Source organism: Cyclopterus lumpus, chromosome 15, assembly GCF_009769545.1.
Source record: "Cyclopterus lumpus isolate fCycLum1 chromosome 15, fCycLum1.pri, whole genome shotgun sequence".
Taxonomy (NCBI): domain Eukaryota; kingdom Metazoa; phylum Chordata; class Actinopteri; order Perciformes; family Cyclopteridae; genus Cyclopterus; species Cyclopterus lumpus.
Window position 1 is genome coordinate 24,080,520 of NC_046980.1, and position 13,252 is coordinate 24,093,771.

Consider the following 13,252-nt stretch of genomic DNA (forward strand, 5'->3'; position numbering starts at 1 on the left):
AGAAACACTATGATAATAGGATATTTTCTCACCTACATATTGAAATTTGAGCAATGTCCTTCTTGATAATATGCGGTCGTGCATTTTTGTCACATAAGTTTATGTTTTGAGAGAATTGTGTCATCTGCATACAATGTTATCTGACCATGTAGACTGGCAGAGCTTGTATTATTATATCTGTGATGCATTTAACTGTATTTCTTCCATCTTTCTGCCAACAGCCAACACGTCTGAATGTGATTAAGAACGACAACGAGAGCTGGGACTACACTAAACCGTACCTGGTCAGACGAGGTAAGACGTTCTCTTTTCTCTTTGTTTCATACTCACACTGAAGGCAGACTGTCACCACCGGAGCGTTTGGGGGGACCCGGGGGGGCGTCCTGTGGTGTGGAAGGTAGGATGGTAGGACTTAGGTGTGAATTGTCTGTAGTGCTACATTTCCATCCTTAATTTGAGTTACACCAGTAGATGAAAATGGTCAGTCACTTGTGAAACGGACCAGATCCTCAGTCATTATGGACTAAGAGTGTAGTCATAAACAGTTTGGACCGTAGACCTCCATCACACCAAGACTCCTCCGACTCTCCACCTCCAATCTCAACACTCTTACACCAGCCAATCACCGGCTTCTCACCAGCCTGCACTTCCGCTCACCATGAGGAGCGAGAGAGAGACACATTGAGGGAGAAAGAGAGAGAGAACAGTCCCTCGATGGACGTCAGGCTGACCATGCACTGCAGCTTTCTTCCATCTTCACTTCTGCAACCCAGCAACACAAGATGGAGGTGGATCTCACTCCTGCTGACCGCCATGCAGCCGCTGCTTCAACATGCCCAGGAGGCCTCAGCCCCAGCTCTCTCTGAAGGACTCCAGTAGCACCTCCTTCCACCTATCTGCTCCACACAGTGTTTTTACATCTCCTCGCATGGCCTGATGTCTGGTGCACACAGTGCCTTCAGCCCCTCACGGTGCTTCTTTTGTGACCACCGTGCAGATTTTCTAGCACACAAATGAAAATTCACGGCATGCTCAAAACTCCCTTTTTGATATGTTTTCACTGTAAGATCTGATTCAAGGATCTTTCTGGCTGAAAGCTCAACGCTGTGGACCAGACGGGTTGGCTATGCGAGTCTACAGGATACAGGTCTGACCTAATGCTCTCACTTTGCTTCATCTGAGTTAGGGATGTCACGATATACAGTTTTCACTAGAAGCAACAGGACAACGTCACATTTATTATTTAAATAATACTTGTTTAGCTTTTTTTTATTGACCGAATTTAAAAGGACAAATGCAGAAGAACAGCTGCATGTAAAGATACATTAGATAGAATAGAGCAGTAGTTTGACCTGTAAATGACAGGAAGTATAGAGAGATGTGTGTGTGTGTGTGTGTGTGTGTGTGTGTGTGTGTGTGTGTGTGTGTGTGTGTGTGTGCGCACTGTGCCACAAATCTCTGCATGCAAACTCTAACAATCAATATGATAACACAAAACATAATATTGCATACTCAAGTGTATCCATATTTGCTTACACCCCTTGAGAAGACCAGTGTATCGTGACACCCCTAACCTGAACCCTGACCACAGTAGCTGTACATTGAGACATGTGCATGGATTGTGCTTTGGTCAATTATTAATATAAAGACTCATGGAAAAGTATCAGTGCCTAGTTTAGAAGACCAAACAGCACTCCTACTCTAATGTGAGCCTGTATGTGGGTGTTGCTGTCAGGTCTCTCTGGAAAGTCTTAAACCGTGTGATGAGATGAAAGTTGGGCTCAGTTCATTCTCAATTCAATCGATTCAGGGAATGAGATCGGCTGTCAACATGTCTGTGACCTCTAAAACTTCGTGAAAGTCAAACTCTTCACAACAGAACTGGACTTAAGTTCCACTAGCAGTGAGGCCGAGGATGGAGATGAACATCTGGAACAACTACGTCCCAGATCTTTTGCTCTGGATAATCAGAGACTCTTTCAACAGCTGCCACCTTCTGGACAGATTCAAAACAAATGTATGAAAGGAATACTTCACCCATAAAATTACCATTTGTAAAGCAATGACTTTGTGTTGCATTGAATTTCCTCTCATGTCTCCACGGTGAGCGGAGAATCTAAAAATAGAACATCTTGAAGAATGGAAGTTTACAGCAAAACTATATGAAAAACATCCGTTCATAAAACTATATGAAAAACATCCGTTCATAAAACTATATGAAAAACATCCGTTCATAAAACTATATGAAAAACATCCGTTCATAAAACTATATGAAAAACATCCGTTCATAAAACTATTAAAACTCGTCCAGGATAATCAAAGTGTCATTTATACATCAGTACAATCCCTGCATCTCACTAAAACCTATAAATACTATACTGTGTATTATATAGCATGTAAAACACTACATAATATACTATACTGTGTACTATACTACATAATATACTATACTGTGTACTATACTACTACATAATATACTCTACTGTGTACTAAAATACTGATCCGTGTTTCCAGCTGACTGACTTCAGACTCTGTGTTTTGATTGGTTCCCTGCGGTTCCTTCATGATCCCAGATCACGCGTGAGTTTGCACGTGGTTTGGTGGGTGAGGTGTTCCTTCACTGAGCCTCCTTGGCTTTAATAGTTCAACTCTTCCTTCCACCACACGCAGAACTCAACGCATTCGAGCTTTAAAGGTGCCTTGAGGTTACGTTGACATTCAGTGGGACCCCCTTGGGATCAGGTCTAGACTCCACAGGGGGCCCCTCGGGCTGCTTAATGAACCGTGGAGCCTGGAGGGATCTCTAACGCAGCCTGGTCCTGATTCATGAAATGATTGATAGCATTGTGAACTGGTCCCAACTCTGTGATAGATGAAAGATTCACGAAATGAATGTACGTCTACAGTGTGTTATTATTTCCATGGTGGCACTTTGCAAGGACACAGACTGGGGAAGCTGTGTCCAATAATAATAATAATAACAAACAATCATAGGCACACATGCTTCATCTGAAGCTTGGAACCCATCCTCAGATAAACTGTAAGCTCTAGGTGTTCCCCACAGGGTCCAGACTGGCTGGTGGACCTCACCTGCTCCACCAGTAGTGGTAGGACATTAGAAGGTGAAACACAGCGATGTGGTTTCACTTTGAGAGGCTCTATGAAGCCCTTTATGCCCTCGTTGTAGCACTGGAGGAACTAAGTACATTTACTATTTAATGTCAGAAACACACGTTTCCCTTTATTGTGATTTAAGGAACGCACAACACGTGTCCGAATGAGGATCGCTTAATGATGAATCTGAAAGTTAATAGGAAGGCTTTCTGGACATTAATCTACATAAATGTAGACAAGCGAAGGGATGGAAACAACAGTAATGTCGTATGCAATGAGCCCGCAAAACCCACTGCGGTTGTATGTTGTGTTGTATGACGCGTGCACGGTGCTTCATGCCTCCTGACTTCCAGTGTCGAGGATAGAGTAACGGATCCTGTTGTCATCCTCCTCTCCTTTCAGCTCATCCACCTTTCTATCCGCCTCCACCTCTCTGCTTTTCCTTCTCACACTACGTCTCTGCTCGGCCCCTCCCCCTTTTGGTCCAGAATCCTCTGGTTGTATAGAAGTATATGCTCATTAAAGCTGCATTCTCTCTCCTGACCACCAGGGGGCGACTCCTCTGGTTGTATAGAAGTCAAGACTTGAAACTAGAGATTGAGACCATAAACTAATTTTTACAATGTTTACTGAGGGAATAAATCAAGAGAGAAGTAGAGTCATTTATATAGACTTCTATACAACCAGAGGAGTCACCCCCTGGTTGTCAGGAGAGAGAATGCATGTTTTAACACATGAAGCATAGACTTCTATACAACCAGAGGAGTCGCCCCCTGGTGGTCAGCAGAGAGAATGCAGCTTTAACACATGGAGCATAGACTTCTATACAACCAGAGGAGTCGCCCCCTGGTGGTCAGGAGAGAGAATGCAGCTTCAACACATGAAGCATAGACTTCTATACAACCAGAGGAGTCGCCCCTTTGTGGTCAGGAGAGAGAATGCAGCTTCAACACATGAAACATAGACTTCTATACAACCAGAGGAGTCGCCCCCTGGTGGTCAGGAGAGAGAATGCATGTTTTAACACATGAAGCATAGACTTCTATACAACCAGAGGAGTCGCCCCCTGGTGGTCAGGAGAGAGAATGCATGTTTTAACACATGAAGCATAGACTTCTATACAACCAGAGGAGTCGCCCCCTGCTGGTCAGGAGAGAGAATGCATGTTTTAACACATGAAGCATAGACTTCTATACAACCAGAGGAGTCGCCCCCTGGTGGTCAGGAGAGAGAATGCATGTTTTAACACATGAAGCATAGACTTCTATACAACCAGAGGAGTCGCCCCCTGGTGGTCAGGAGAGAGAATGCATGTTTTAACACATGAAGCATAGACTTCTATACAACCAGAGGAGTCGCCCCCTGGTGGTCAGGAGAGAGAATGCATGTTTTAACACGCTTCCTCATCGGCTTCACTGGGCAGAACCAAAGGTTGCCGCCTGGATGAGAACACAACGATGAGTTTAAAAGAAACAAACACATCTAAACAACACAAATACACGAGCCAGTGGTACCTCAGGTATCTGTGTAGAACTGCTCACCAGTGTCAAGTAGAGAAGGTCAGTTCCTCTTTGGTCCTTCCCGAGTCAGTAGATTTCAATAATGAATTACGGTATCGATGCTGTGTGTAAATTAGAGACTCTAGATGTGTTGCAAAGGCTACCTGACTTCAGGTACATGTATAATGAACAGAAAGGAGTGCAGGCACTTGGGAATGAGCGTTGGTGAGAAGGTGGAGGTCATCGTGTCTGGAGGCCAGCTGGAGCTGTTTGTATGTGTGTTTGGGATAGTTGGTGGACTGAATGACAAGATGGGTCTGCATGTGCATTTGTTTAAACATTTTTTATGTCATTTATTTCCTACTTGCTCCAAATTTCTAGAATTTGCTATACTTGGAACACTCCTTTTACAGAAGTATCCAAATGTGCATATACAGCTTTGCATACCCGTTCTAGAGTAGTGTCCACTTCTTTCCCACTCAGTGTGCTCCCAACACAAATATGTGACATCATGTGGTCAATCAGCTCGTTGACACATTCACTGACGTGTCGGGTCTTGGTGATGCACACAGTAGCTCGGCTGTCCGTGTCTCTCTGAACGTGGCGTGAAGCTCCGTGGAGGTGATCTAGATGATCTCCTGGCCGTACTGTGGCGTGAAGCTCCGTGGAGGTGATCTAGATCATCTCCTGGCCGTACTGTGGCGTGAAGCTCCGTGGAGGTGATCTAGATCATCTCCTGGCCGTACTGTGGCGTGAAGCTCCGTGGAGGTGATCTAGATGATCTCCTGGCCTTCTCACTTTCTCTGCTGTGGCGTCTCTCCTCCAGGTGTCTGGGTGTTGAAGTGCATGAGGACAGAAACTTGTTTTACAACAGTGAGAACATTTCTTGAAAGTGAGGAAAGGTTGGCCGGTCCTGACTTCTTCAAAGGAAAGGTTTGAAAAAAGTTAAATAAACACATCATATGAACATAAGTCATATAAATTACACACACTATAGATTATTGCACAGGTTCGGGGGTTGGGGAAGTCTGTGTCTTTTCAATGTGTTGCTCTAGTCTACTGTATACACAGGCACAGTGATTCAATGTGTTTGACAGCCACAGTTATGATGGTGATGTTTTTATCATTATGACGATAATGTAATGCAGGTGATGTTCATTCGTGCTGAGGGAGAAAAAAAGAGAACTTGATGCTTCCCAGGTACTGTCTCTTTAATATCTCTGTTCACATGACCTCTGTATCTAAACCTGCCTCTCTCTGAATAAATCCACCTTGAAGCTGTTTATTTCTTAATTTCCCACCTCCATCATTACATTCATTGCCATGAAATTTGATTTATTATGTTACTGGGTTGTGGAATCATTAATCATGAGTGTAGTTTAATGTAATCTCAAATCATGGAGACTGTAGGCTGCGATCAGCTGGATTCACAGCAATGAATTCTATTGTGTCAAGTTATGAGATTGTGAAAGCATCCACAGTAACGTTTCAAATCTCTCCTGTAGCATCATCATGCTCTGTTCATCCCTTCACTGGTAGACCTGCATGATGTTTTAAAGGGTTCAGATTTGGTGTTTTGGGGATGCAGTGGGCCAGAGACGTGTGCTGTAAATGTGTTTGTGTCTCAGATCTCAGCTATTAGCAAGGTGTGAACAACATTTGCAAAAGCCACAGGGCTGATTTTGTCTTGCATTCTGTTTTATGGACGTCATTTATAGGAATAGCCCTCTGCATCATTCTGGCTTCATGAGCCTGTGACCTACAGGGCAGCCGAGTGTGAAGCAAACGGACCTCCATCGCACTGTGGTTGTGGCTCTCTGTAGAAGGGCTCCTGGCAGAGCACCTGGTACACATGGTCCTGACAGCACCTGGTACACATGGTCCTGACAGAGCACCTGGTACACATGCTCCTGACAGAGCACCTGGTACACATGGTCCTGACAGAGCACCTGGTACACATGGTCCTGACAGCACCTGGTACACATGGTCCTGACAGAGCAACTGGTACACATGCTCCTGACAGAGCACCTGGTACACATGCTCCTGACAGAGCACCTGGTACACATGGTCATGAGAGCACCTGGTACACATGCTCCTGAGAGCACCTGGTACACATGGTCCTGACAGAGCACCTGGTACACATGCTCCTGACAGAGCACCTGGTACACATGGTCCTGACAGAGCACCTGGTACACATGCTCCTGGCAGAGCACCTGGTACACATGGTCCTGGCAGAGCACCTGGTACACATGCTCCTGACAGAGCACCTGGTACACATGGTCCTGGCAGAGCACCTGGTACACATGCTCCTGAGAGCACCTGGTACACATGCTCCTGACAGAGCACCTGGTACACATGCTCCTGGCAGAGCACCTGGTACACATGGTCCTGACAGAGCACCTGGTACACATGGTCCTGGCAGAGCAACTGGTACACATGCTCCTGGCAGAGCACCTGGTACACATGCTCCTGGCAGAGCACCTGGTACACATGGTCCTGACAGAGCACCTGGTACACATGCTCCTGACAGCACCTGGTACACATGGTCCTGGCAGAGCACCTGGTACACATGCTCCTGACAGCACCTGGTACACATGCTCCCGACAGAGCACCTGGTACATATGGTCCTGGCAGAGCACCTGGTACACATGGTCCTGGCAGAGCACCTGGTACACATGCTCCTGACAGCACCTGGTACACATGGTCCTGACAGAGCACCTGGTACACATGGTCCAGAGAGCACCTGGTACACATGCTCCTGACAGAGCACCTGGTACACATGCTCCTGACAGAGCACCTGGTACACATGGTCCTGGCAGAGCACCTGGTACACATGGTCCTGGCAGAGCACCTGGTACACATGGTCCTGACAGAGCACCTGGTACACATGCTCCTGACAGAGCACCTGGTACACATGCTCCTGACAGAGCACCTGGTACACATGGTCATGAGAGCACCTGGTACACATGCTCCTGAGAGCACCTGGTACACATGGTCCTGACAGAGCACCTGGTACACATGGTCCTGAGAGCACCTGGTACACATGCTCCTGAGAGCATCTGGTACACATGCTCCTGACAGAGCACCTGGTACACATGGTCCTGACAGAGCACCTGGTACACATGGTCCTGACAGAGCACCTGGTACACATGGTCCTGACAGAGCACCTGGTACACATGGTCCAGAGAGCACCTGGTACACATGGTCCTGACAGAGCACCTGGTACACATGCTCCTGAGAGCACCTGGTACACATGGTCCTGACAGAGCACCTGGTACACATGGTCCTGACAGAGCACCTGGTACACATGGTCCTGAGAGCACCTGGTACACATGCTCCTGACAGAGCACCTGGTACACATGCTCCTGACAGCACCTGGTACACGGTACACATGGTCCTAAGAGCACCTGGTACACATGGTCCTGACAGAGCACCTGGTACACATGCTCCTGACAGCACCTGGTACACATGGTCCTGACAGAGCACCTGGTACACATGCTCCTGACAGCACCTGGTACACATGGTCCTGACATAACACCTGGTACACATGCTCCTGACAGCACCTGGTACACATGCTCCTGACAGCACCTGGTACACATGCTCCTGACAGCACCTGGTACACATGCTCCTGACAGCACCTGGTACACATGGTCCTGACATAACACCTGGTACACATGCTCCTGACAGCACCTGGTACACATGCTCCTGACAGCACCTGGTACACATGCTCCTGACAGCACCTGGTACACATGCTCCTGACAGCACCTGGTACACATGCTCCTGACAGAGCACCTGGTACACGGTACACATGGTCCTGAGAGCACCTGGTACACATGGTCCTGACAGAGCACCTGGTACACATGGTCCTGACAGAGTGTTGCTGGTATCGTCTTGATCTAACGTTACGCTGTCAGGCTAACCCTAACATGCCCTGATTTGTGCTCATGGTTAAAAAACATTGTCAAACAATTATATTATAGCTCAAATCGAGCATAAAGAAGCAAAGGAACGCTGGGATGAAGCTCCAACCCTCATGGTCGTCAGCTTTGAGTAGTGACCAGGACATTGTGGATATGAGCAGAAGAGAGGCCTGGTTAAGAGCTCAGGACCGAGGAGTTTAACTTCCGTTCCTTCGCTTCAGAAATGGCTTTGGAGTCTAATTAGGATGCGTCCTGGAAGGCTTTTCTCTAGAGGAGGAGAGGAGCTGCCCCAGAACATGCAGGAGGAATTGCATATCCTATCTGGCTTGTGAATGTCTTGGGATCCCCAGGAGGAGCTGGAGTACACGGCAGGGGAGAAAGTTATATGGACTACCTTGCTTAACCTCTGCGATGTCTAAACATTGATTGTCCGGAAGGCTAGAAATGATCGACCAAACCGTGAAAATAAGACCAAAGTGCTGTAGAGCTGGAATTCCCCATCATATTTCTGTATATATGAGCGTGTTGCACAAGAGGAAATGCTGCTGATGCACCTCGTACTGTGCTGTGCCCTCGAAACCGGCAAGCCTCACATAATAACCAGATTAATCTGATGAACCCCACAGACAGCGGTCTGTTAGCGTTCCTTTTACCCTCCAGATTCCACCTCAAACATGATCTTGTGGGGTAGTGCTGCTCTGTGTAACTTTATGACTATGTCTATTAAGGGATGCACCGAAATATTATTTCTTTACAACCTGGGTCTTATTCTTGTTGTTTTGTGTGTCATTTATATTAGTAATGTGAATATTGTAATAACCAAGCTAATTGCTGAGATCTGGGAACATACCAACATCGGTCAACAAACTGTAGATGGACGTCCTCCTCTATGCAAAAGTGAAGCCAAAATAATCTGGATATGGGCGCTGCCATCTTCCTAATAATAATATTATATCTCTAAAGATATATGATGATCGAACTGACGCATGTTCTGTTCCTCAGACTCGTGAACCGCCATCACACTGATATGAACACACACAACCTCACTGTCAGAAACGTTGCTAAGCTAGTTAGCGACACAGTCAGTGACTGCGAACCATCGACTTACACGAAGGTCTTCATGCACATGTTTGAAACAGACAACCACGGTTACGGGAAGCTACAGATACATCTCATCGCCACGTTACGACTGGACTACGAGTCCCAAGCGCTTGTCAATCATCAGGTCACACCCCCTTTTCACGGCATCAAATAAAAGAAAAATTAACACTTGAACACACGTCAGCGTGATAAAAACTACTTAAAATGACAGAAACCATCTTTTGGAAAAATGTATTTGACGTGTACTGCTCATGTGAAGGGGGCTGGGTTCATCACCTCTACTGCAGCCAGCCACCAGGGGGCGATCAAGATGTTTTGGCTTTACTTTGGGAAGATTGTCCATCTTTATATTCATGTGTCGGACCATCAGACTAGGTGAACAGTAACATTACTACCCAGAGTGTCCTGTAGCTCCACACTGGAGCCCTCGGGACACACTTGTTCTGGATGAAATAACTCTTTTACTGTGGAGTCTTCTGAATTATTAAAAGGCAAAGTCTACATCTGTGAGCCCATTGTTTTGAAGTAAATTCTTGTAAACGCTGTACACAATCTAATAACCTGTGTGTGTGTGTGTGTGTTTCAGACCGTGGAAAGGGAAGGCAGAGGCAGGCAATTTTAGGAGAACACCCGTCGTCCTACAGCGATAACGGCTACGGTAAGACGCGTGAATGAAACTGGTAACTGAATCTGCTGCCGAGCACAAAGCTGCTACTTAATCGACAGATCCCTATACCTCTGAGGTGAAACTTGACACATACATACACACACACACACACATACATACACACATATGCACCGAGCATCGGTGTATGCTTCGAGGCGTGTGATGGTCCCGGGTGCAGTAGAGGGTTTACCTTCACCTGCATTTGGAAACTAATACCTGCCAATCACGCTTATTGATGCAAAGAGATGGTTTGCATGTTTTGAAGTGGGCTTGTGTGAGATTCTTCTTCACGGTCAGTGTGTTGCCTACAGTAGATGACGCTGAGCTTGTCTCAATATCAGTTGAAGAGCTATCTTTGATGTATTGTCCCTGATTTACGTGGCCTCTCAGCTCCCACCGTCTCTGCCCCCTCAGGTTCCCCCTGCCCTCTGCTGCCTCTGCCCGGCAACAGCAGGTACAAGCTCACCTCAGCTGACGTTCCAGACATGGTGTCCTACCCGCTGCCCCAGTCCTCCTCCTCATACTCTGCCCACACCTCCAGCTCCGTTGCCATGGTGAGCGGCCTCCATTCATCCAAGATGAACTGCACACGCATCTTCAACCTCTTCTGCCTCTACGGCAACATTGAGAAGGTAGGTGTGTTTGAATCCCTTGAAGTAACAATGTTACAGAAACAAAGGAAAGTGTTGTCACTGTGGTGTCACACAGCTGTTTGGGCCATGAGGGTGCAGGAATCACACATGAATGACTTGTGATCATCATCCCAGCGCTCCTGGGTCAGGGATGTCGTATGTGTACAGATTGTAAAGCCCTCTGGGGCAAATTTGTAATTTGTGATATTGGGCTATACAAAATAAACTGAATTGAATTGAATTGAATCTCCACGGTCTCAAGAAACTCCAGCCGAGCTTGAGGAACGTTTTGGGGACTTGATCTGGTTAGATATGCTGAACTGCTCCACAGGACATGGTCAGTTCATAAAACCAGATGAACTTGTGTGTTCCTAGGTCAAGTTCATGAAGAGTGTTCCTGGCACCGCGTTGGTTGAGATGGGAGATGAGTATGCTGTGGACAGAGCCATCACACACCTCAACAGCATCAAGGTGTTCGGCAAGAGACTCAACGTCTGGTGAGAATTGAACACACGCATTTTATTATATTAGGAGTTTCCTATCATGTGTGTTAACAGTAAATGTGCTAAATGATGCTTATTCTGTGTTGTATAGTGTTAATAGTCTAATATATGCATAGATAACTTATAGTTGCATAAGTTTATTCATCTCATTACTTTAATACTTTAATTACTAATAATACGTTCATAATTAATTCACGTATTAATAATACGTTCATCAAGTATTAACAAGCTTGTAGAACATGCGTGTGTTGTGCACGGTGGGCTCACAAGGTGACGTGGTGTGTTGTGTGCAGCGTGCACGGTGGGCTCACAAGGTCACGTGGTGTGTTGTGTGCAGCGTGCACGGTGGGCTCACAAGGTCACATGGTGTGTTGTGCACGGTGGGCTCACAAGGTGACGTGGTGTGTTGTGCACGGTGGGCTCACAAGGTGACGTGGTGTGTTGTGCACGGTGGGCTCACAAGGTGACGTGGTGTGTTGTGCACGGTGGGCTCACAAGGTGACGTGGTGTGTTGTGTGCAGCGTGCACGGTGGGCTCACAAGGTCACGTGGTGTGTTGTGTGCAGCGTGCACGGTGGGCTCACACGGTGACGTGGTGTGTTGTGCACGGTGGGCTCACACGGTGACGTGGTGTGTTGTGCACGGTGGGCTCACAAGGTGACGTGGTGTGTTGTGCACGGTGGGCTCACAAGGTGACGTGGTGTGTTGTGCACGGTGGGCTCACACGGTGACGTGGTGTGTTGTGTGCAGCGTGTCCAAGCAGCACGCGGTGATCCCCAGCCAGGTGTTCGAGCTGGAGGACGGCAGCAGCAGCTACAAGGACTTCGCCATGACGAGGAACAACCGCTTCAGCAGCGCCGGGCAGGCCTCCAAAAACATCATCCAGCCTCCGTCTGCAGTGCTGCACTACTACAACGTTCCTCCGTGCATATCCCAGGAGCACCTGCTGAGGGTACGACGCTCCGCCTGCTGCTTCTCATGCAGTTTACAACATACATATAATATTCTCTTCAAATAATGGAATAATGACTGTTGACTTATTTGCTAGTTGACTATTAATACGTCCTCAGTTCCTCAAATTACACATATATTTTTTATTCTACCAACAATCTGATTTTAAATGGCGTATGTAATATTTAAGTGCGCCTCTCACCAATATAGATCACATATATGTACCTGTAGAGTACATACTGCAAAGATGGCCATTTTCACAAATGTCCAATGTATTTTAGGCGATAAATGTTGATACATAAAGTGCATTGTTACTACCATTAATAATTGTGTGTGTGTGTGTGTGTGTGTTTTGGCAGCTTTGTACAGAGCATGATGTTCCTGGCTTCGTCAAATTCAAGATGTTTGATGCCAAACGTAAGTAGAACTTCAACGTGAGATCTTGCTCTCACACACACACACACACACACACACACACACACACACACACACACACACACACACACAGAGAGAGCCTTCTCCAGGAGAGTGTATGTATCTTAACATATAAACGTACATAACATTGAATTATTGATTATGAAAATGACTTTGGTAGTCAGGGCCGATCATCACAGCTGTGCACCAGGAACCTCTGACGTGTTTACTGGTGCAGATTCATCATTTATAACACATTTATTTAAACTTCTTCTTAAGCTCCTGTACTCGGGGCCCGGGTCTTAAGCCCCGCCTTGCCTCGGCATGATGCTGACGGGGCTCTCGTACCGTGACATGCTGCTTCTCTCTCCCTCAGCCTCCTCGAAGACCATCTCCGGCTTGTTGGAGTTTGACAGTAAGACGGAGGCAGTGGAGGTCCTCACTGTTCTCAA

General features: G+C 46.7%; 1 protein-coding gene across 2 annotated transcripts in view; it reads left to right on the top strand.

Moving 5' to 3' along the window:
- The window catches only part of LOC117743871 (heterogeneous nuclear ribonucleoprotein L-like), a 34,971-nt gene that overhangs the window by 15,854 nt on the left and 5,865 nt on the right, over positions 1 to 13,252 (top strand). The window contains exons 7-13 of one of the 2 annotated variants that reach the window (XM_034551788.1): positions 222 to 294; positions 10,221 to 10,292; positions 10,716 to 10,933; positions 11,309 to 11,430; positions 12,186 to 12,387; positions 12,746 to 12,803; positions 13,177 to 13,252. The exon at positions 13,177 to 13,252 is cut by the window's right edge and continues 23 nt beyond it. In XM_034551788.1, the coding sequence (XP_034407679.1) occupies positions 222 to 294; positions 10,221 to 10,292; positions 10,716 to 10,933; positions 11,309 to 11,430; positions 12,186 to 12,387; positions 12,746 to 12,803; positions 13,177 to 13,252 (821 nt within the window). Of the gene's footprint in view, positions 1 to 221; positions 295 to 10,220; positions 10,293 to 10,715; positions 10,934 to 11,308; positions 11,431 to 12,185; positions 12,388 to 12,745; positions 12,804 to 13,079 lie in introns of both variants that reach the window. The other variant, XM_034551789.1, reaches the window with a different exon arrangement.